The 23,449-nt window shown below is 49.3% G+C and overlaps 1 protein-coding gene across 4 annotated transcripts in view; it reads right to left on the bottom strand.

Moving 5' to 3' along the window:
* DDX25 (DEAD-box helicase 25) overlaps nucleotides 1-23,449 on the bottom strand; it is a 3,162,033-nt gene that overhangs the window by 3,030,080 nt on the left and 108,504 nt on the right. For all 4 annotated transcript variants that reach the window (XM_085646106.1, XM_085646107.1, XM_085646108.1 and 1 more), the window contains exon 2: nucleotides 10,850-10,889. In XM_085646106.1, coding sequence (XP_085502232.1) covers nucleotides 10,850-10,889 — 40 coding nt within the window. The remainder of the gene's footprint in view (nucleotides 1-10,849; nucleotides 10,890-23,449) is intronic.

The following is a 23,449-nucleotide window of genomic DNA, read 5'->3' as shown; positions in this document are numbered from 1 at the left end:
AGACAACACTGAACACTAGAACACAGCTGATGGCAGAAATACAACACTATCCGAACCCTGCCACTCAACAAAAAATTGCCTTGAGTGGCATGTTCAGATAATCTTGTTTTTCTCTAATCAGCTGTGTGCCAGTGTTCTATTTGTCTAGAAATCATTCAAGTGGCTGATTATGCGAAATTTCATTTTATAGTATGTGGGGCTCAGGGCTGCAGCCCTTCCTCCACTGCTTCTGGCTTAACTTTTGCGGCAAAATAAATCTTTTTTTAAAGTTAAAAGCCGGTAGCAGTGGCGGAAGAACTGCAGCTGTGAGCCCCACACAGTATAAAACGTTATTTAGCATACCAAGTCATTTGAATGCTTTGTAGACAGATATAACACTGAACACTGGCACACAGCTGATGGCAGAAAAGCAAGTTTACCTGAACGTGCTACTCGAGGCAATTTTGCATCAAGTGGCACATTCAGGTAGACTAGGTTTTCTGCCATCAGCTGTGTACTAGTGTTCAGAGTTATATTTATCTGCAAAGCATAGAAATGGCTCATTATGTTAAATACATTTTTATAGAGTGGACCCAGGTATGCAGTTATTCCTCCACTGCTGCTGGCTTTTAAGTAAAAAAAAAAAAAATATGTTGCCTTGAGTGGCACATTCAAGTAGTCTTGTTTTCTGTCATCAGCACACATGCTTGCAATTGTATAATTAAAACTAGAAGTCCTACAACACATTGTGTTATGCTAGTTCTTCAAAGCCTTGTACTGGCTAAAGGTACCATACATTATGGACCAATTGGCCGCTATTCAGGACAGATCACCAACCGTGCCATACCATAATGCTGCTACATAGACTACACAGGCAGTCGTCACTGGAGTTTCACCTTCCTGCAGAGCAGGCTCAATTCCATTGGTGTGCTTAACTGAGTGTGGGGGAGTGGGTTCGGAATTGGTGAGCTGCCAACTGGTAGTGTCTTGTGCAACTGCTTCCTCTGCCAGTCTTCGTTAGCCAAGACCACTTTGGAATAAGGGAAATAGGCCGGTGGAGCCAGTGGAGGAAGTGGGTGGATCTGGGGACGTGGGTGTGGCCTCCTACAAAAATGTGAGCACCTGCACTTAATATTTTACAAATTAAGCACTGGGGGTACCTATGCCATGGGTACATGTGTACCATATACTAGGGACTTATAAGGGTACCCAAGTATCCAATCTGGAGTGTACCAAAGTACAAGTATGTCAATTTAAGGGATAAAGCAGGTAGACTGGGGTCCTGATTAGCAGGATCCCAGTCAGACTAGTCAAAAACAGAGAGACATCAAGCAAAAATTGGAGGTAACCATAAGAAGCAGATACTACTTTCTTACACTATGCATGCACTCGTGCAATCACCCAGGCACTACCCATACACTAATTCATTCAACCATATAGTATTCATGCACTCATAGAATCACCCAGACACTGTTCTTGCAGTCACCCATTCATTCAGCCACTACTCATTCACTCATCCAATCTCTGCATATGCACTCATACAATCATACTCATTACACATTGACTCATCTATACACACAACATATATCTTTTTAAACCAAAATAGGTTGTTTCATGAGAACTGTTTTTTTCTTCTTTTTTTAACCATTTTATATACATTTCTTTTTTAACCTATTTTGCAGTGCTTTTTATGTTTTTTACAGTTTTAAAAGTGAAATTAAACAAAAACAACTAGCACATAACACTGTGCCTAATTGAAGGAACAAAGAAAAATAACAATGGCGGTTATTTATAGTGTCCAGCATTGTTTTCACAACCTGCTCGCCCACACTCAAAACAGTTTTGCACTTTGGACACAAGAGTTGTTGTTACCAGCTTGTTTAAGTGGATGAGCGCGCATCTTGGCCACCTTCTAAAGTGTTCAGGCTAGCCAATTCTGCTACCGCAAGATTGTTTCCATGCATAGTCCTCAAATGCTTGTACATAGAAAACGTGCCGCAGGAATAATTTTTCTAAGCACCCAGAGACAGCACCTTCTGACATACCTTGCACATCACTTTCTGTGCATTTACTTCCTTTGCCCCCTCCGAAATCCTAAAAAACTCCCACACGATACTTTACTTCTTACGTGGGTGCTCATTTTTTTCCTCAAAGACTGTCAGGTCCTCCTCCTCTTGCAGGTCTTTTGATACAGGCATTTTACATTTTCAAAATCAAAATGTAACTAACACCAAACCACCTGCAAACAGCTTCTCCTAGAACGAGATGGACTGTTGGCAACACACCCTAGAGTAGAAGAAAAAGGGTGGGATCCAGCAAGTTTAATGATGACAGGATGTTTTACCAATCACATCTCTTATGTGTCACATGGGGACTCCTACACTGTGCAACCGCATACCCATATTCCATTTTATTTTTTTACATTTTGTATTACAACAATATTTGGTTGTATGTTAGAATATTTCATTCACAAATAACTGTACCTAGTCGTTACTTATGTAAATGATATATGTATATGTAATTTTGCAGTAAAAAAACCCTTGGACTCGCGTTCTGTACGCGAATCTGGAAGTTGCGATCTACGCGGACATACCGTGACTCCAGGACTTACTATTACAAAAACTTTTTAATAACCATTTTATTACTCATTTATTAATTTACCAGTTTAGTAACTATTATATATATATATATATATATATATATATATATATATATATATATATATGAAAAATGTATATGTGAAAAATATATATGTTCAAAATCACACTGGAGCTGCGTTCCGTATGCGGATCCGGAACGAAGGCACGGCAATGTACAGGGATTTGTGTCAGATACGCGCGACACCATGTTTATATTTGGGGGGGGGGGGGGGGGGGAACATTTTAATATTAGATATATATATTTAGATCTTTTTAATGTAAAAAATATTCTAATCGGAAAAAAATGATACATTTAAAAAATATTATATATACACAACAGGAACAGGATTGTCACTGAGGCCCACTGGAGGGTTGGAATCTGGTCCTGGTAAAGGTTCTAAATTGCACATATCCACTGGAGGAATTAATTAACTTTGAACGCAAATCACAAGTTCCGTCATGCACTAATTAATTCTATTCAGAAAGGGCACACCAGAGGCCAATAAAGCAAAGTGAAATGCAGGGAACTGTGGGAGAGGAAATACATGGGTGCACTCAAACTGCCTCTGAGGAAAGAGCTCGTAGGCTCTGAAACACGTCAGGACAGAGTAATTGGAGTGAAAATGCCCGTTCCTTTTGAATAAAATGATTTTGTTTAAATCACTAGATGGACCAGTGCGTGTCCAAATGAATGGAAGTTGTTTCGAGAGATATATATATAATTTTTTTCTGCACAGGAAAACAGAGGTTTCAGGGACGTTATAGTTGGTAATTAGCATTTTAAAAAATCTTAGAAATTCATAGGAACAACCAAAGGTTACAGGGTCATAGTTACCAGAGAAATTCAGCTGCTATAGTTAGTGGAGCTAACTATAACTTGCAGCCCCGCAATGCACGGCTGATGACATCACATATTACATCACTTATGACATGGACAGTGACATCACCTATGTCATCACTGATGACATCTCAAATGACATCACTGATGGCATCATCCACATAATCTTTGATGCAACTACACACACCCTATTATAACCATTCATACACCCACTCCAAAATTCAGATTCCCATTCTCGAAACCATAGACACACCAATACCAGTTAGTACATACCCACTCACTGATCGATAGGTCTACATACACATCCATTCACTTTCCCATACAGACACTCATACAGCAAGTCACTCACCAATACAGGTACTGAGATATCCACCATAACACCCACGCATACACCCTCAGTCACCCATAGAGCTAGTCACACACCTACTCACTCACCCAATCACTCAGCTGCTTGCTCACTCATACAGAAACACACACACTCACTACTAATACAGAAACTAACAAATACGTACTCTACATACAGTTGCTGACACAAGCATGCACTCACCCATACAGTCCCTCACAGATGCACTCATGAACCCAATCACCCAGGGATTCACCCACTCATACATCCATGCAGGGAGTCACTCAACCACTCACACAGACACCCATACAAGTACTCAGACAACTAATCAATAACCCATATAGACACTCATGTATCTACTCACCAACCTATGCAGCCACTCACACAGCAACTGACAGACTGATAGACACTCACACAAATTACTCAGTCACCCATACATTCACTAAGACGGGTTTAATCACTTACTTAGTCATGTTTGCAATAAATCATCCATACAGACACTCCTACACCCACTCATTCTTAATACACCTCTACACATTTATAAATGTGTGTGTGTGTGAGATATATATATATATATATATATATATATATATATATAGATATATTCACTTAAAAAAACCATAGGTTTCACACACGTTATAGTTAGGTGGATATTTCACTCGTAAAAAAACAATGAAATTCCCCTGTTATAGTTAGTTTACATCACTCATGATCAGTGGTATCACTCATGACATCACTGATGACATCATCCTTGTGATAGAGTGGCGGTCGCGCGAGTTATAGTTATCTGAACCAACTATAACGGGGGAATTTCATTGGTTTTTTACGAGTGAAATATCCACCTAACTATAACATGTGTGAAACCTATGGTTTTTTAAGTGAATTCGCAAGGTTTTTTAAATGCGAATTCCTAACTATAACGTGTGTGAAACCTATGGTTTTTTCAGTGAATTTGTACGTTTTTTTAAATGCTAAGATATATATGTATTCAATTTTTTTTTATATATTTATTTTTCAATAAACTACGTATTAAAAAAAATAATTTTTTTTATGGTTTTTCACAGTGCGCGCACGCACCGTGCACCCCCACGATTAAAAAAAAAAAAAAAGAAATTACATTTTTTTTTTCTGCCTTCGGGGTCCTTCAGGGACCCCCTGACCAAGGCTAGGGGGTCAGGAACTCTCTACCCTGCCCCCTTTTCACGTTCGCCACCTTCCTTTTCCACTCTCGCACTGAAAACAAACCAAATGGCGGCCGACACTTCCTGATTTCGACCGATTCGAATGTTGACTGACATGTAACAACCAATCAGAATTACGCTCGCGCACGTTAGGTTGCGCGCACGGTGCGCAGCTATAGATATGCATGTGCTTTTAACTACAATTTTCTCAGTAACTACTGAACAGATTGGCTCCATATATGCAAAAGGCACATCCCTGACCTGAGGACTACCTCTCTGCCAAATTTCAAGTAATTCTGTTCAGCCGAGCAATGTAGAACTAGAGGCTATTCGCCAATTATCAAACAACAATGACCTCACAATAAAACCAGCCGATAAAGGTGGGGCCTTAGTTTTACAAAACACGACTGACTATCAACAAGAATGCCTACGCCTGTTGTGTGATGAACGGAATTATCTGGCAATACAACAGGATCCCACTGAACGCCTACGGATAGAGATCGCGAGTATGGTGGAGGAATCTTTGACCAATGATTGGATTAGTAAAAAAGAAGCGGATTTCTTAGAAAACAAAAAACCTATAATCCCTTACTTTTATACAATCCCAAAAATACACAAATCCATGGAGTCACCCCCAGGTAGACCAATAGTATCAGGAATTCTGGAACCTCTATCTAAGTTTGCAGACGCATTCTTAAGACCTTTGGTCCAAGCTACCGAAACGTACCTACGAGACACAAAGGCAGTCTTTTGTTTAATCCAGGACCTTGAATTCAACCCTGAAACCAGTATACTGATCAGTTTGGATGTAGAGAGCCTTTACACCAGTCTCCCCCATAAGGATACTTTAGATATCTTGGAGGAGGTACTTTTTCATAACAACTGGGGTTACCATACACCCAGGCATGTGGTCCTCGAATGCTGTCGCCTGGCTTTGACTGAAAATTTCTTTCAGTTCAACGATTCCTTGTACAAACAAACCCACGGTACCAGTATGGGAAGCACATTTGCGCCGAGCGTAGCAGGGCTTCACGTACACCATCTGGAGAAACAAAAAATTCTCCACCATCACAACCCACACATCAACCATATAAAATTATGGAAAAGATATATAGACGATGTGTTCTTGATCTGGGAAGGCAATGAAAAAGAGGCTGAAGTTTTCCTAGTCTGGCTCAACCAACAAGACCCATTCTTGAAATTCACATTCACTATGAGCAGGTCTAATATGGTCTTCTTAGATCTCAACATAACAGCCCATGACGGGCGTTTAATCACTACCACACATTTCAAGCCCACAGCAAGGAATTGCTTACTTGTGTACGATAGTTTCCATCCCCGCAGTTTAAAAGACAACCTTCCGTTTGGCCAATTTTTGTGCCTGAGACGGAACTGCACTACACGACAAGATTACAACATCCAAGCCAATGACCTATCACAGAAACTGATACGACGACAATATCCACAACATCTGGTGTCCAGAGCCCGAAAAAGAGCTTCAAACAATAACAGAGAGGCACTCTTGGAAGATAAACCGGTGACTACACACAAAGAGCCTAAAAGACAAATTTGCATCACCACTTTCAATATTGCATCTAATCAAGTCAGCAAAATAATTAAAAAACACTGGCGGATCCTGAACAGTGGTGGTTTAGACTTACAAAAACCCATGTTCAGCCATCGAAAAGCTAAGAATCTGAGGGACTTTCTTGTTCATACTCGTCCTACCCCGACGAAAACCATAGGTCCCCAACGTCTGCTCCATCCCCTACCTGAGGGCCACCACCCATGTGGTAACTGTAGTGTATGCCACCTTACCAAGGTGACCAAAAAAGTTACCTACAACAATGGAATGACATGGAACCTTCGATCCTTCACCAACTGTAATACAACAGGGGTGGTTTACCTGATCACCTGCGTTTGTAACCTTCACTATGTGGGGATGACCACAAGGAAGGTAAACACCAGAATAGTCGAACACCGGAGTAATTTTAGGTGCAAACGCAACAACACCAAAATGACCACTCATTTTTTGAAAAACCAACGCACACCCAATGACCATAATTGGGTCATTCTGGAACATGTCAACCATCACCCAAACATTGAAAGACAACTACACGAAAAAGAACAACGATGGGTTTTTAAGTTACGTTCGGACAGTAAGGGTCTGAATGATGATATACCCTGGGGTCAATTTATATGATCAGTTTTCCAGTGCACTTAGGCTTTTTTCTCGTTGAATTTGGCAGATACTCTCTGTATATCTACTCATTGAATATGTCATTTTTTTCTATTTTTTGGCATTTGCAAATCACTCCTGATTATCTGTTTCACCCCAGGTTTTGTGACAACCCCCCAACCTCTGATTATTTTCCGCCCAATTAGGCAACAATTCCCCTTTTTTGTCATACATTTTTTGTCATACATCTGACCTCTGGACAATATAGTTTTTCCCCAAAAATGTTTTCCAAAACTCTTAGTAAATACCTCGCCTTTACAACCTTCGGCCTGGGGCACAGAATTTTGCAGACATTATCCATCTAGGGCAATTGTGCATCACAATCCGCTTTGTTACCACCACTATATACGAAACATTTCCCCGTAATTCCGTCCCAATTCAAAATGGCCGCTCCAGTTAGGCTCCCGTTCAGGAGCCCTCCTCGCTTTCCATGCGAGTTCAATCATTGACAACCAGCTCCGCACCGGGTACACGCCAGAATGCGGTCCGTGAGGTTTGGCTCCAGTAGGTGTCCATGAGTGTGGTTGTCCACGTACAAGTAAGTGACCTTTGAAGGGCAGGATCTTCAAACCTAAATGCCACAAGGAGATCAGTTTTCCCGTTTTTTCTTACCCGTAGGGCGAATCTTCACTACGGAGCACGCCACAGTCCTAACAATCTCATTTACATTTACAATTCTGTCCTAGATGTACGAGATCACCGCACCCCCTCCGTTGACCATGAGGCACATTGTTGCTTTTTATTAAGTATGGAATGTCTTTTTCTTCGTTAAGTGTATGTGTGTTATATGTTATGTCAGACATATTAGTATTATGAATTTCGATCCACTGTCTCAGCACAACGCCGGCATGGAGAATATAATTAATAATTTATCTTCAGTTTTAATTCACATAGAAGCACATCAGAAAAGAAAGTGTACAAACACTTGGGTGTAGTGTGCTCACGATTAACATTGTAAATAGTACTTTTGATCATATATTTTTTCCTTTAACCTTTGTTTTATATCCTACAGATATTTGCTGACGTACATTATGTATGTATTTCTAAACGCATGCCTTATAGTCGCAGCGTCTCACTTATTGCACCTGATTCAGGTTAACTAGGAGTGGCATTTTTTCACACTAGGCTGGTCCCAGTGGAGTCCTGAAGAAGAGCTGGGGAAGCTCGAAACTAGTTGACCAGACCATATGCTAGGTACACCTCTCCATCATAGTAAGGGTTTTCTAGCATATCACCCCGTTTTAACTTATCAGCTTAGAGCATTAATAAAGTTTATTTGGCCCATTAGCTGATTATTTTAATTTTCCTTATCCCACTCCACCACTTCACTTGCACTACACATATTCTGATTTCTAGTGCTCCTTCGTAATTCGTAAGTTGTAGCACGCCTCAGTCCGTAGAGGACTGGGAGGACCCCAACGATGAAGCATGTCACCGTGGGGAAACCCTGGTGAGTGAGGGGACTCAAGAAAGAGTTAATTTTTCCCTTTCTTTCAAATTGGTTTTTCAGGATCAAGTCGATTTCTGGCACCGCCCATATACCCAGGTTAGGTTCCTTTGACTTGACTTGCTCAGGTTGTTGTTTTGATACATGTACTAGTGGAGGGGGAACCTAACCATTAACCTCTAAATTACCCCCTTTTTTTGAGAACCAAGAATGAAAATGGATGCCACAAACAAAATGGCTTCAGCGTATGCTAATGGTAATTTCTGCAATTTCCATAGGCATTTGTACTTAGGAGACCAACACTCAGAGGACCAAAACAAGGGTGATGATTACATGACTGATATACAAGTCTGTTACTCTATCAGAGCCCATATTCTTAATGGTTTATTGCTACAAAGATGCCTTGGCTATAATTGAGTGGTAAAAGAAAATCACAAAGGAGACAACCATTTGTGAAGTCAGCATGTAAAAACGTGGGGAAACATCAAGATTTCACAAAGTGTATGTACTAGGAATATCTAACCTGAAAGATCTATGGAAATCAATTGAAATTAAAATATTCACCCAGCCACAAATGCTATATGGCATGGCTCAGACTTAATTTTTATGGTATCTCAAACTCAGACAAACCATGCAACTATATATTGATGTGAGGACCACTCAAATAGTTCCCTGCTGGAGTAATATTTACTGTTAGGGCGTATGGGTAAAACTATCTGCCTCCTAAACTTAAAAAAATCCTAGAAATCAATTTCCAAGGGAACCTATATGAATTAAAGAGTAAATGGGAGAGAAACGTGTCCAGTGGAAGATCAATATTGGGAGGGTTCCCTGGTATACCTCAGGGAGGTGGCAATTAATAGAGGCCTCCAACACCTACAATTATAGAAGCTGCAACAAACATTGTACACAATGATGTAGCTGGCAGGCTTTGGCATGGGAGATTGCCCAATCTGTCTCAAGGGATGTGGCAAAATGCCATTTTTCCTACATATCATTTGGGCATGTCCCAGGTTGGGAGAGGTCTGAGAAGGAGATAGGCTAACCCTCTAAAATACGTTGTGTAAATCTATTGACATATCAACAGCACTGTTAAGTGTGTTCATTAAATGTAAGAAACAGTTTGCTGGCAGTGAAACGTAGTTGTATTTTGGAGATTTATATAGCGCCGCTTCTCACTCGTGAGGGTATCCAGGAAATGTCCATGGGCACGGAGAGATTAAGTGATTTGCTCTGAATCACAAAAATGTTTGCGCCGATGCAGAGACTTGAACCCAGATCCCCAAGTTGGCAGTTCTGCCCACTGCGCCACATCCTCTATGCCATGTAGGTACGTTGTGCAGAAATGGGTCAGTCTTCTTAAATTTACCCAGGAATTCTAGTAATCAAACTTGCACTGTTGTATGGCAGTTGAATAGGTGATAACGGTAGAAGCTAGCCACAAATTCTGAAATGTAGGAGGTCTATGGACTCTACACCTTGGGCTCACCTCACTTTGAAAGCCAGCAAAAGATTAACAAATGATCTAGAAACGTCAACCTACATGAGGAGTCTGATGAAAAAGTGCAGACCCATATGCACCCAATAAACTTGTACAAGGCAGAAGTTACTGTAATACTGCTAGCATTAGGAGCAGAAGCTTTTGAATAACAATTTCTATTTTCATTGTTTGAATGCTATTCTTGTGTATTCTTTGTTTAAGGGAAAAAAATAGAATAAATTATGTCACCCAGAAAGCTCAAGTAGAACACACAGATTACTAAAGACTGAACTGCTGAATGAAACAGTGGGTAAACACTTTGTTGATAAAGCCCCAGTGTTATTAAATAAGATTTACTTCAATATTTGAACACTCACATTACAAATATTTGTATCCTTACAGCACCCGCGGGAAGTCAAAGAAGTGACCCACAAAAATATGTGGAAAAACTATTTGGGAATAATGCAGGAGATGATAGAAATGAAGAGTACACATCTAGATACTTCTCAGGACCATTTAATACGGCAATTGAGTTGTTTATGCAGCTTAAAAACGTATTGACTAAGAGAAAGAGAATGCAGGTATACTGCTCACAAGGTAAAACAAAAGTTCCACCAAATAAGTACAATATAAAAACACATGAAATTGCACAACCATCACATCAAGGGTAACAATGAAGCAGATTATAAAATAAAAGTCCTACCTATGCTGTAGTCTCCAATTTTCTTAAAACTCTGCTTCGACTACAAGAGGGAAAAATAAAGAAAAGTTACATATTTGTAATCCCGGTTCTTTGCCACCAGTATTCTCTTTGATACGCTTAAAAGAAAATCTGAGTTTGTGCAAGATCTGGAACAGTGTTTTAGAAAAGTCATGGTTTCTGTTCAAATCAAATACATAAGAATCATGCCCAAATAAGGCAACATTTATGAACCTTTTTAACCAATTAGCCAAAATACAGAGTAACAGTATACTTCGCTACAAAACACCACATAAAAAGCACACGTAGAAAATAAAAAGCATGAAATGGCACAGAAATAAAAAAGATTGTAAAACTAAACTTGGCTCCTTTAATAACTCAGCAAGACTGAATGAACTATACCATCATGCCCAGTTTTTGTTAGGCAGTTTGTTTTATAGGAATAGGGAATATGCAACCATATTATATGTATTTCTAATATGTGGCCCATAAATGAGGGTAGCATGCTAAACCAATCTTAAAAAGCACGATTAGGGCGACTCAACTGGCGAGAAGCCTGGCCTCCAAAGTACCAGTTTAGGAGTGCAAGTTGAGACAATGCTTAAATATATGGACTGATCCTCCTAGAAGTAGCCTTTAAAAAGTCAGGAATGGAAACATTTCTCCAAGCAACAGCAGCCACTTTCCCCTGTTTGAAATGGACTCCAGTTTACAAACAAACACACGGCATGATGGCCGGAGCATCTGGGTTGAATCCATCATTTTTCTTTAGCTCACTTCGCCACCCCAGTTCAAACCAAACCATAGGCAAATCAGTCTTGACCCTGTGTCTCATTGGATTCAACCCAGATCTGTGACTGGGGGGGATGGGGGGGGGATGGGGGGGGGGTAGGGGGGGTGGGCATTTGGGGGGGGGGGGGGGGGGGGGGTGTCTGAAAAGTTTGTGTTCCGTCCATCATCTCCTTGTGTTTGCTTTGTTCGCCCTAAGTAGGCAGGGTATGTCCAGACATGGATCCCTTGCTCACTTTGCCACTGGATTCAAGCTGGCCTGGCTGATTGGGGTGTTACCCTGAAACCGGTCCCAGGATGCTTACTTTCGGTCCAGGGAAGACCTAGCTTGGCAGTTCGGGCTGGACTATTACCATGAGGAATAGGGTCAAGACTGATTTGCGGGGGGCGTGGCCAAGCACCGGCGAAGATGGTCGCCTGATTGCAGAGCTCCGCCGGGACCGCTGTTCCCGTAATATCCGACCATAAATCCGCACTGGAACGCACCTTTGTTGCGGTGCCAGCTCCCTGAGGTGTGCGCTGCTGCCCGGAGAGACGAGCGACATCTGAGCGCCCGGCGGGACCTGATCGCCGCGCTCCGTCCGCGGCGGACTGCCTGCTTCTGCCGCCTGGAGCCTGTGGCGGCGGAGGAAATTACTGCAGCCCCCGGCTTGGGGCCTACGCACTGCATGAGCTTAGGCGGGGTCCGGGACCAGCTGCGGGGGCCGTGACCGAGGCCGGAACACGCGGGGACCTCCGCGAGGCATGACCCAGCGACTGTGCTGTTGGAGGAGGCTGGAGCCTGGGGGGGCGCTGCGTGGGCCCGGCCGGCATTACAAGACCAGATTGCCACGCTCGCCCGCGCCGCGGCCGCCAGCAGCTTCGGACTGAGGCCTTTGCCCCCGGCGTGGGGACTCCGGGGTGAGCCGGGTCCCGGGCTCCGCTGTTGGGCTGAGATAGAAGCTGGGACGCGCTGGGGCCCCCGCGAGGCAGCACACAAGGATCGCGCCGCATTGAGCCGGAGCCTGCGAGGAAGCCTCGGCCTGTGTGGGCGGACGACCCTCTCCATTGCGGACGCTGCTGGCCGTGCTCTGCTGTGGGACCACCCGGAGGTGGGGAGTGGCCCAGGACATCGGCGTGAGGGCCGCCGCTGAGGTGGGTTGCGCAGGAGACTGAATGGGAGCCCAGGGCGCTAGACACTGGACGTGCGGTGAGCACTGGAAGCGGGCCAGCTGGCGGGGCCCGTGTGTGGTGGTGAAGACGCAGAGGTGGACGGGCCGGCCTGTTTGGTTTGAGGCCTTCTCCCGGGCCTGGGGTGCCCTGGTCCATCAATCCTGAGAGGCGGACTGAGCGGTTCCCGGCTGGGGGGGGGGGGGGGCGGGGGGGTGCCCCCGACGTCTGGCCTGTGGCTGGGGACGACTACCCGCGACTTCCCGCGTGGGGGTGGGGCCGACCTACGGCCCGGAGCTACGACTTGGACTGGTGAGGAGGAAGTGTCAGGGCCGGGTCCACAATTGCCACCGCCGGGACGGGGCGCTGAACTCTATCGCGAAACGGTGTACAGCCACCATGCGGCCCAAGGCGGGAGCGAAAACACAAACTAACAATCTTGACAAATATGCGGTGCCTACGGGATCGCTGCAGGCCGGGGCGGCGGACGGAGGCGCTGCGGACCGGGCGGAGCCCTCTTTGACCTCCATAATGGCGGCGATACAGACGCTGGGCACTAATCTTGAAACAAAAATGGACAAGATCTCCATCGAGGTTAACCTGCTCCGCGCGGACCTGGGCAAGACCACGGAAAGATCAAAAGCGAACGAGTCGGACATCAAGGAATTGCAGGCCTCGGAAAAACGGCTTGAAGGGCGTGTCAACGAGCTCGTCCACCAGCACCGCCAGCTCTCTCTCCGCCTCGAGGATCAGGAAGGGAGGGCGCGACGGAGTAATATCCGCGTGGTTGGTGTACCGGAGGGGCAGAGTGTTGAGCTGTTTCTTGAAGACTTAATCCTCCGGCACCTGAAACCAAAGAGACTCTCAAAGTTGTTTACCGTGGAACGTGCTCACCGGGCCCTGCTCCCCAGACCGGGGGCTCCGCCGAGAACAATAATCGCGAAAATTCTGAACTATCGGGATCGGGACGCCATCCTACAAGTGGCCAGACAGCATGGGGACCTGCAGTACGGAGGGGCCACTATCAGGTTCTTTCCTGACTTCACGCTGCGAGTCCAGCAGGAACGGCGCACCTTCCTGGGAGTCAAGGCGGCTCTCAGGGAACGGGGCATCAAGTACATGATGTTTTTCCCGGCCAAATTGAAGATCATTGCAGAGGGAAGGTCCCATTTTTTCACTTCGCCGGCGGCTGTTCAGGAATGGCTAGATGCTGCCGCACCTGGCGTTCCAGGTCTAACAGTCCCCGCTGGGAATCGCCCAGGGGCACGGCGACTTGATAAGCTCAGATTGCTGCACTGCGCCTGGCCGAACAGTAATGTATGAGACACTTACAGGGCAATGGGTGGGATCGCCGGTGTAGGGCGTGGACACATCCGCCGCTCGATTAGGGGGTGCAGTGACTGACCTTTGTTTGCCGTGCACACTTCAGGGACTTATAGTTTGGGGTAACGCAGGTTTGGCGGCTGGGGTTCGGGCCGGCTCACGCTTCCCCCCCCTAACAGAGGTTTTTCCAGGGGAAGGACAGCTCATTCTCGCTGGGGGGGGGGGGGGGCAAAGGCGAGAAGAAAAAAAAAGAAAAATCGGGCGACAGGCGCTCTGCTAATTGGGGCAGTGGGTAGTTTGGAACCTACAGAGCAGGGGGCAGGGGGGGGGGGGGTTTGGTTCAATAGGGTGGGTGGGAACCTTCGGCCAGGAACACACACCTGGAGGTGCCAGGCACATGGTTCGGAATTTAACGCAATATAGGCCGGGGGTGGGAATGTTGTGGTGGCGGGAGGGTGGACGGGGAGTTGGGAAGGTTTTATGGTCACGTAGTGGTATTGAGATCAGAGTCGGTGGCGCCACCGGTGCACTGGGACGGGACAGCTCACACAGTAACGGATATGGCTAGTAGATGGGAGAGGAGTCTGAAGGTCCTTAGCTGGAATGTTAACGGGCTGGGCGACGGGCTAAAGCGTACAATTGTCCTGCAGTTCGTTAAACGACACCTCCCCGACGTCGTGTTTCTGCAGGAAACGCACCTCATGGGTAACACATGTCGGGCCCTCAATCGATGGGGATATGTCCTTGCGGCCCACTCCGGCTTCACCTAGGGCTCCAGGGGTGTGGGCATCCTGCTACGCCGCTCTCTGCCCCTCTATGTTGACCGCACGGAGACGGACCCGCTGGGCAGCTTCGTAGCACTGTCGGGGAGGTGGGAGGGCCGTAGATTAAATCTCCTTTCTGCATATATCCCCCCAGGCCTGCAAACTCCATCATACACCGACTTGGGCAGGCTCCTTCTTTCATTTATGGATGGCCTGTTAATCGTCGGGGGAGATTTTAATGCGGTGGTTTCGGGCACCCTGGATAGACATCCTCCCTCACGCCCCACCACCCCCCCCCCCCCCCGAGACATACCTTCGGGCAGAGGTGGCTGGCTGATTTCCTTGACGCCTTTGGGCTCACGGACTTGTGGGGTCTACTGCACCCTACAGACAGGCATTTCACGTTCCAATCCGGGCCACATCATTCTTTCTCACGCCTAGATTATATATTGTCGCCGCTGCAGCACGAAATGGTGATACGAGAAGCCTCACACCTGGCGCGTGGCATCTCCGACCATTCGCCCGTCTGGACGCATATCACGCTGGGTGGGGGCCGAGAGGACTGTGTGATGCCCATCAATGTCTGGCAAAAACGAGGATCTCAGGAAACAATTGACCCGCTCCATAACTCACTACTTCGAGCGTAACGTTGGCTCAGTGGGCTCCGCGGTAACCCTGTGGGAAGCTTTTAAAACTGTGCTTAGGGGCGAGGCCCTGTCTGCCATCTCGGGCACCCGTAAGGAGAGGGTGGTACAGTTGCAATCTGTTGAATCGGACCTCCGGGCGTTGGAGGGGGTGGCTTGCGCGGATCGTGAACCTGCGTTGCAGCATCGGCTGCGACTCAAAACGGCGGAATACAAGGAGCTGGTCACGCAGGCAGCTCAAACGGTGGCCATGCACAAGGCAGGCAGGATTTACGACCAAGGCGACAAGGCAGGTAAACTTATAGCTTGGCTCGAAAAAAAACAGAGGGCCCAAAAAGTGGTGCCGGAAATACAAACTGCTTCAGGGGCACTGGTCACGGAGCCCCGGGAGATAACCGCGGAGTTTGCGCGGCACTTCCAACGGGTATACAGTAGGGGGTCGTACCGTCCTGAGGAGGACTCTGATGCCCTCCTGACAGATATCCGTATGCCGTGCCTCTCGGAGATCGACAGAGAGGCCCTTGAGGCCCCGCTAACTGCAGCCGCACTAGAACGTGCGATAGTTGACCTTCGCCCGGGGAAAGCCCTTGGACCCAATGGCCTCCCGATCGAGCTTTACAAACTAAAACCTGACGCCATTAGTGGCCACCTCCAACGCATGTTTGAAGAGAGCAGGGCTACAGGACTGCTGCCGCGCGACCAACGCGTAGCAACTATAGTGGCTATCCCGAAGGAGGGCAAGCCGAGAGAGCTATGCTCCTCATACAGACCGATCTCCCTGCTCAACGCGGAGCCTAAAATTTTGGCGAAAACTCTTGCCAACAGGCTGCACTCGGTCCTACCCGGACTGGTCCACCCGGACCAGTCCGGCTTCATGCCGCATCGAAACACGGCTCTCAACATACGACGCCTTAATGGGGTACTGGGAAGGTGCCACACAATGCGGGAGGATGCGGTGGTGGTATCGCTTGACGCCACCATGGCCTTTGATACCATTGAATGGCCGTATATGATGGCGACGCTCCGCAAACTGGGCTTCGGCCCCAACTTTCTAGCTTGGGTTCGCCTTCTTTACTCGGAGCCCCTGGCCCAGGTAGTGGTGAATAACAAGGTCTCTGAGGTCTTTGCCCTTGAGAGGGGAACCAGACAGGGCTGCCCGCTCTCACCCCTCCTATTTGCGCTCTCGCTTGAGCCTCTTGCGGCCTGGATTAGGCAAGACGTTTCCCTCACGGGATTAAAATGGTCAGACGGGTGGGAGGACAAAATTTCCCTGTATGCCGACGATATCCTCCTCTACTTATCCCAGCCTCGTAGGTCTATTATTGTAGCCATGGATATTCTCACGAGTTTCGGGAAAAATTCTGGGTTCCGTATCAACTGGGGCAAGTCCCTTACATACGTCCTTCACGGCAGCCCCCCCGTGCTTCCCAGCGGCTGCCCGCTCACCTTAGCAGAGGACGGATTCCGCTACCTGGGAGTCTTTGTCTCAGTGGATAGGACACTTACATACGAAAAGAATCTAAGGCCGCCCTTGCGGCGGCTCCAACGGGATTCCGAGATCTGGCAGAAGCTTCCGCTATCCTTGCTGGGCCGTGCGGCCCTATTCAAGATGATGGCCCTGCCTCGGTTTCTCTACGCCCTCCAAAATTATCCAGATCTAGTGCCTAATTCTTATTTCGTTGCTGTCGAGGCGGCGCAGCGGACGCTACTCTGGGCGGGCACGCCGCGGATAGCATTGCATAAGCTAACACTGGGATGGTATGATGGAGGGATCGCCCTCCCGGACATCCGCAAGTACTATTGGGCCGCCCACTTGTCGGCAATCAACCAAGGGACGTATAGAGACGGCAATGACCCCGGTTACGGGATGGATAGATGGTTACTTCCCGGTGGGAACTACGAAGTCGCACTCTACTCTAAACCCAGAAAACTTCAGCTCACTGGGCCGACCAAGCACTCGGTTCAAATATGGCACGCGGCGCACAGGCAGCTGGGTTGGTCCAATACCCTGACTATGGCCACTCCACTGTGGGCGTCGGAGAGGCTGGGCAGCCTAGGTCATACTAAGGGGTTCCGCAGTTGGGACCTTATTGGTATCTCGCAGGTCAAGGACCTGTGGGGGCCCGAGAGGGTTCGATCCTTTGCCTACCTGCAGGAAACGTACGATCTAGCGCATACTGAATATTTCAGATATCTGCAGATCAGGCACTCCCTTCAAGCTAACATACCACCGGGGACTAAGCCCCCACAGGCCTCCCCTCTTGAGGATAGGTTACTCGACGGATACATGCCAGAGCACGCCATTTCACTTACGCATAAGAAACTGATTAATAATCCGCCTGACCCTCTTGGTTCCCTTAAGGAGAAATGGGTGGCCGACGGACTGGAGATTGATGACGAGGAGTGGGTGGAGGCGCTGGCGTCCCCGAGGGAGGTGGCAATTTCGGCCAGACTTCGGCTCATTCAACTTAAGGTGCTGCATAGAGTGTATATCTCATGCACGAGACTACAGGCGATGGGGCGGGGGGGGGGGGAGAGGGGAGGGGTTCTGTTGGCGGGGTTGCGGTATAGTGGGTTCGTTCTTCCACATACTGTGGGACTGCCCGAGGGTTCAGAAGTATTTGAGGCGGGTTGTCTCATGTATGCAGGAGGTATGGGAGGTGGACATACGCCCAGAGGCAAAAAGATGCCTCCTGAACATCTGGGAACCCACGGACTTACCTGCGAGAGGGAAACTCTGGGTCACACTGGGACAAATAGTGGCAAAAAGAAACATAGCCCGCCTTTGGGGTGCACCCGCTCCGCCGAAACTGGCAGATTGGCAAAGAGACATCGACTGGTGTATGCTGCAAGAAAAGACTGTTTACACGGCGCGGGGGTGCCCTCGTAAGTGGGGGGAAGTGTGGTCAAAGTGGAATGAGTACAGAGGGGAGATATGTGAGCCCCCGCAGGTCCACCGATCCGACATGGAGATTACGGACTAAGAGTTCTCTGCCTTCAGGGTGCTGTGTCTGGTTCATTGCTTTTGCTGTCCGTGGGGATACCGGGGCCACAGTGATGCGAATGCCTACAATGACCATACTGTTTGTTTGTATTTTGCAAATAAAAAGAAATTTAAAAAAAAAAAGAAAAAAAAATTTTTTAAAAATAAAATACAAATAAAAAGACTGATTTGCATATGGCTGGGTCTGAACTGGGGTGGCGAAGTGAGCTTAATAACGATGATGGATTCAACCCAGATCTGTGACTGGGAAGGAGTGTCTGAAATGTTTCAGTGCTCCATCATCTCCTCGTGTTTGCTCCAGTTTACAAGGCCCATTAGCTTTATCATAATAAGCAATCTTTCACAACACTATCTAACTGTCTATGGTAAGTTTAAAGGAAGCTAGACCAACCCACACAGCACCTTACTCAACAATGAGTTGTTTGAACTTCTAAATCTCTTATCCAAATACTAATGTTAAGTCTACAAAACACTGGGAATATGTAATTGCCTCTGTGCAGGGAATAATGGGTTTCAGAAAAAACACACAAAAGGAAACACTGATTAATGCGAAAATGAGAACACTTTTAGAAAACAAAAACAAGGGAGAGTTCTTATTGACACTTTATTAACATATAAAAACCTGTATGGGCTACACAGAGCCTGAGGCTCACTCACACCCCTACCCACACCGTTCTGTGAATCAGCCATGTGCATCTGTTCAAAAGAGGAAGGGCTGAGAGGGAGCGTGGCTAAGAAGATTACTTGCAAGATGGCCTACTAGCAGCTCTCTCCACCGGCCCACATTATAATCTGCTTTTAATACGGACTTCGCCGAGTCTCTGAAAAGACAGCCAGATTGCCAGGGAGCTGAATGCATGGAAAGCAGAGTCGCTCCAAAGCCATCTAACCACTGAACGATGAATTGAAACCGCTGCATTCCCAAATACGGCGACAAGGGGGGGGGGGCGTGGCCGAGGTTGTGGCGCGCCTGGAAGTCTTGACAAGTCGGCGACCGCAAGGCCCCCTCCTGGCAGTTCGGTACTGAGTGGTGGTTCTGAGCTCCCCTTGCTCCAACAGTGAAGACCACCAGTGCAACTAATCTCCAATCAACGGTGGAGATAAAAAGCCGAAACCTATGACCTCCGCCCCCGGCCCCTCCCAAATATAACTCCCAGTGGCAAGAAACTCAACTGCGACCAATGCTGTGTGCCGCAGCGGTGCCCCCTGTGCAGGTATGGGGTAGAGGCTAGTGAACAGGAGGGCGGCTCTGGCAACCTCACAGGACAGGCCGAGACTTGGATGTCCTTGATTGCAGAGGTGCGCCCTGAGCCCTAAATCAATCAATCAAGATACTTGCGCACTACATACCCGTGAGGATAAAACTCCCACTGTCCCTTCTAGGTAGGATTTCCATCATGAAAATGGTGGTGCCGCAGCGTCTGCGGTTCTTACTTTCCAATATCCCTATGGTGCTCCCAAAGGTTTTTTTAAACGCCTCACCACGCGGATGATAAAACTAGCCTGGGCAGGTAAACAGCCGCGGGTTAAGTGGCAGATATTAGTTTTACCTAATCGTATGGGAGGACTGGGTGCTCCGGACTTAGAGTTATATTACAGGGGTGCGCAAGCATATTACTGGATGCACGGTTCCCCGGACAATCCCCACCTACGAATAGAGAAAGAGGTAGCATCACCACTCCCACAGCCTGCATTACTGTTTTAAGACGTGGATAGGGGGGGCGTGGCCAAGATGGCAGCTTGAGCGGACGTGTTGCTCGGTCTCTCCCGCTGGCCGTCCAGCAAAGCACCGGCCGTATCCCGTGGTGGGGGTCCCATGGCCTTGCGCCTGCGGGGGCCGGTCGCTACACCGACAGCCACGAGAGTGGCATTCAGGCATGGGCAAGGCTTATTAGCCCACGCACGAAGGTGGAAGTCGAGCCTGAGGGGCCTGGCCGGGAGGCGGTGCGGCGTCACCATAGCGAGGCGAAACGAAGACGTCGCGGCCTGGCCGACAGTGGCGTTGGCGCCAAGAGGAGGACCAGATCAGGCGACGCGGGGGACTTTCCGGGCCCGGATCGGTGGCCCCTGGTGCCCGGGCCCGCCCGGATCTCTGGGCGGATTCGGAAGACGCCGGCTCCCTTGCGGCCTGACTGGAGTAGGGGAGGTGCGGAGGCCCTCGGGGCCAGCCTACAGTGACGAGCTACCCCGGCCCTCGGCTGAGCTGATCGGGCGGAGCCGTGAGGGACCTTCACTCATCACCGGACAGCCGAGCAGGCAGGCGATTTCTGGAGCGGCGGCCTGGGGGCGCAACGCCGATCCACCACTTTCAGGGAGAGCTGGAGCGAATTGGCGAGCAGCCCGAGAAGCCGGAGACGCGGAGGGGCTCACCTTAACTGCCGGAGCGATCCCGGGAGGGGAGCGGCCATCGACGCCGCCAATGGGAGCCTGCAAAGTGAGAGGCGGGGGCTGGCTGCTCTCCCCGGGATTGAGTGCTGGAGGTGCTTTGGCTGCCCGCGGAGACAAACAAGTCCCCGCATCAACGCGGCGCGTTGGTGGGGAGCTGCGGGCTCTACAGAGACTGACGAATTTGGGGCGAGGCCGGGGCCAGCTGTTTTGCGTGGTGAGGAGGCCCTGCGTGTCCCAGAGAACGGGCCCGGAGGTGGCGGGAATAGACGGAGGCCCGGTGGGATGCGGTGACGCCCCTCCGCCCTGAGGCCGCATCGCAGAGTGGCCTGGTGCCTTCGGGGGTCGGGGGGGGGAGACTCGGCGCGCCTTGGAAGACCCCCTTGCACCACACAGACAGGCAAGTGACCGCGCTGGAGTGGGAGTGGCGTGGTTCCCGCCTGCGAGGGAGCTGGTGGCGGGGGCCGACATTGAGAGACTCGGGGCTCCCTTTGCTGGGGCCGGCTTTGGGCTGATCGCGCACAGGAGCAGGGGCCCGCCCCTGGTGCGGTGCCCGGGAGGTTTGCTGGGGCCGGCTTTGGGCTGATCGCGCACGGGAGCAGGGGCCCGCCCCTGGTGCGGTGCCCGGGAGGTAACGAGCCCCGGTCCCATCTGGTGCTTCGGCGGGGTTTGGAGGGTCCCGGTGGAGCTGGATTGGGCGACGGGTCAGACGGACCCTGCCGCCTCGTGAGGTGGCCCACCAGAGACGTGTAGAGTTGAAGGCCGGTAGGTGCCGCCTGCACGCCCCGCAGCACTGAAGAGATTTGTGGCTGGGTTCGTGACAAGAACGGATGGCCTGGCGTCGGGGGCCTCGTGAGACGGAAGTGGGGCCACAGCACACCCAAGTAGTCCCTGGCATTGGACACGCCCAGTCAGGGTGGACCGACGGACAGTGGTGGGGAGCGGCTGCAGTGGAAGGAGCTACCGGTGGTGGGACGTGGATCGGCGGGGCTGTGCCTTCCCACGAGGGAGACAGTGAAGGGAGAGCAGGCGCGAGTAATGGTCCCCCTAAAGAATCGGAAAGACAAGACACTGAAAGAACTGTTTGCCAAAACACCGGTTGGTCCCGCGCTGGGCGCCATGGCGGCGGCGCCCGGTCCCTCCTCTGCGCAGCTGGAGGGAACTGAACAGTTCACAAAGTCCTTCCTGGAGTCTATGTTCACTGCCCTGCAAGCGGACATCCAAAATCTTCAAAAGGAATTCGCAACGGAACTTAAGGAAGTCCGCAGGGACGTGGACGGAATCGGAGAGAGGGTCGCAGCGTTGGAGGACAAGGGCGACGGGCGGGACACGGAGCTGGCGGCGCTGCAGCAGGAGCTCATCCGGATCCACGACAAGCAGGTAGACCTCCAGTCCCACGTGTAAGATCTTGAAAACCGTTCTCGGCGCCATAATATCCGCATCCGCAGAGCGAACATCACTGAGGACACGAAAGATCTGTAAAGGCGCTCTTTAATCACATCCTGGAGCGTCCACTGGAGGCGGAGTTGCGGATCGATCGGCCCCGAGGCCCGTAACCACCGCTCCGTCGGACATTCTGGTGTGCATACAGGATTACCGCACTAAGGAGGACATACTCCGGAAGGCTCATCAGAAGCACCCAGCGACATTTAGGGAACACGCACCAGTCCTCTATCAAGACCTCTCGGCCCTCATGCTTCTCAAGCGCATACTCTTTCGGCTGATCACAGCACATTTACAGCAGCGCAACATCCCGTACAGCTGGGGGCATCCTTTCCGCCTGGTGTTCCGCATCGATAACGCACTATACCAATTGCGCTCCTTGAAGGAGGCGGCGCAGCTGTTGGAGGTAGAATTACCGGCGGAGGACAGTGGGGATGATGGAGGCTCGACGGACACGCGGCCTGCCCGGCCGGGGTGGAGCAGGCAGGGTTGCTGCAGGCGAGCCAAGAAGCCCCCGGCAGCAGAGATCCTCAGGGGCCAACAAGCAGCGTTGGAGACTGTTTCTGCAGGTCTGCACGCCTCCTCACCCACCTGAGCTACGCGCTGCTGAGGCTGGCTCGTTGGCTGGGCTGTCGGCGGGAGAGAGGCCTCCCCATTGTGACAACTTATTCCTCGCTGCTTTCTTCCCAGTCTTTGGAAGGTAGAGGACATTGGTACTGGAATTATCCTTTTTTCCCCCTTTAGCTTCGTTGTTGTTTTAAGGTTGTGGGGTCGGGGTAGGGGATGGGGGGGCATTATCCACGAGAGAATTTGGAGTTCATCATTAGGTGGGGTTGCGTCAGCCGACAGGCTGCGGAGCGTACACAGCACTTGTCCATGGTGTGCTTCCCTTGGGGGTGCTGTATCGCTGGTCTGGCACTCTCTAAGTTTTACAGTTAAAGCGAATGGCTCCACACACTCTTAGAGTATGATCACTCAATGTAAGGGGGCTTAACATCCCAATCAAGCGAAGGGCAGTACTGTCTTGTTTAGAAAACTCGCGGGCAGACATCGGTCTCCTTCAGGAGACGCACCTCCTAGCGCAGGACTGTTAGCGGCTCCG

This window comes from Triturus cristatus, chromosome 3_1 (assembly GCF_964204655.1).
Source record: "Triturus cristatus chromosome 3_1, aTriCri1.1, whole genome shotgun sequence".
NCBI classification, from domain to species: Eukaryota; Metazoa; Chordata; class Amphibia; order Caudata; family Salamandridae; genus Triturus; species Triturus cristatus.
Note: the sequence above shows the minus strand (reverse complement) of the source record. Positions and strands in the feature narration are given on the sequence as shown.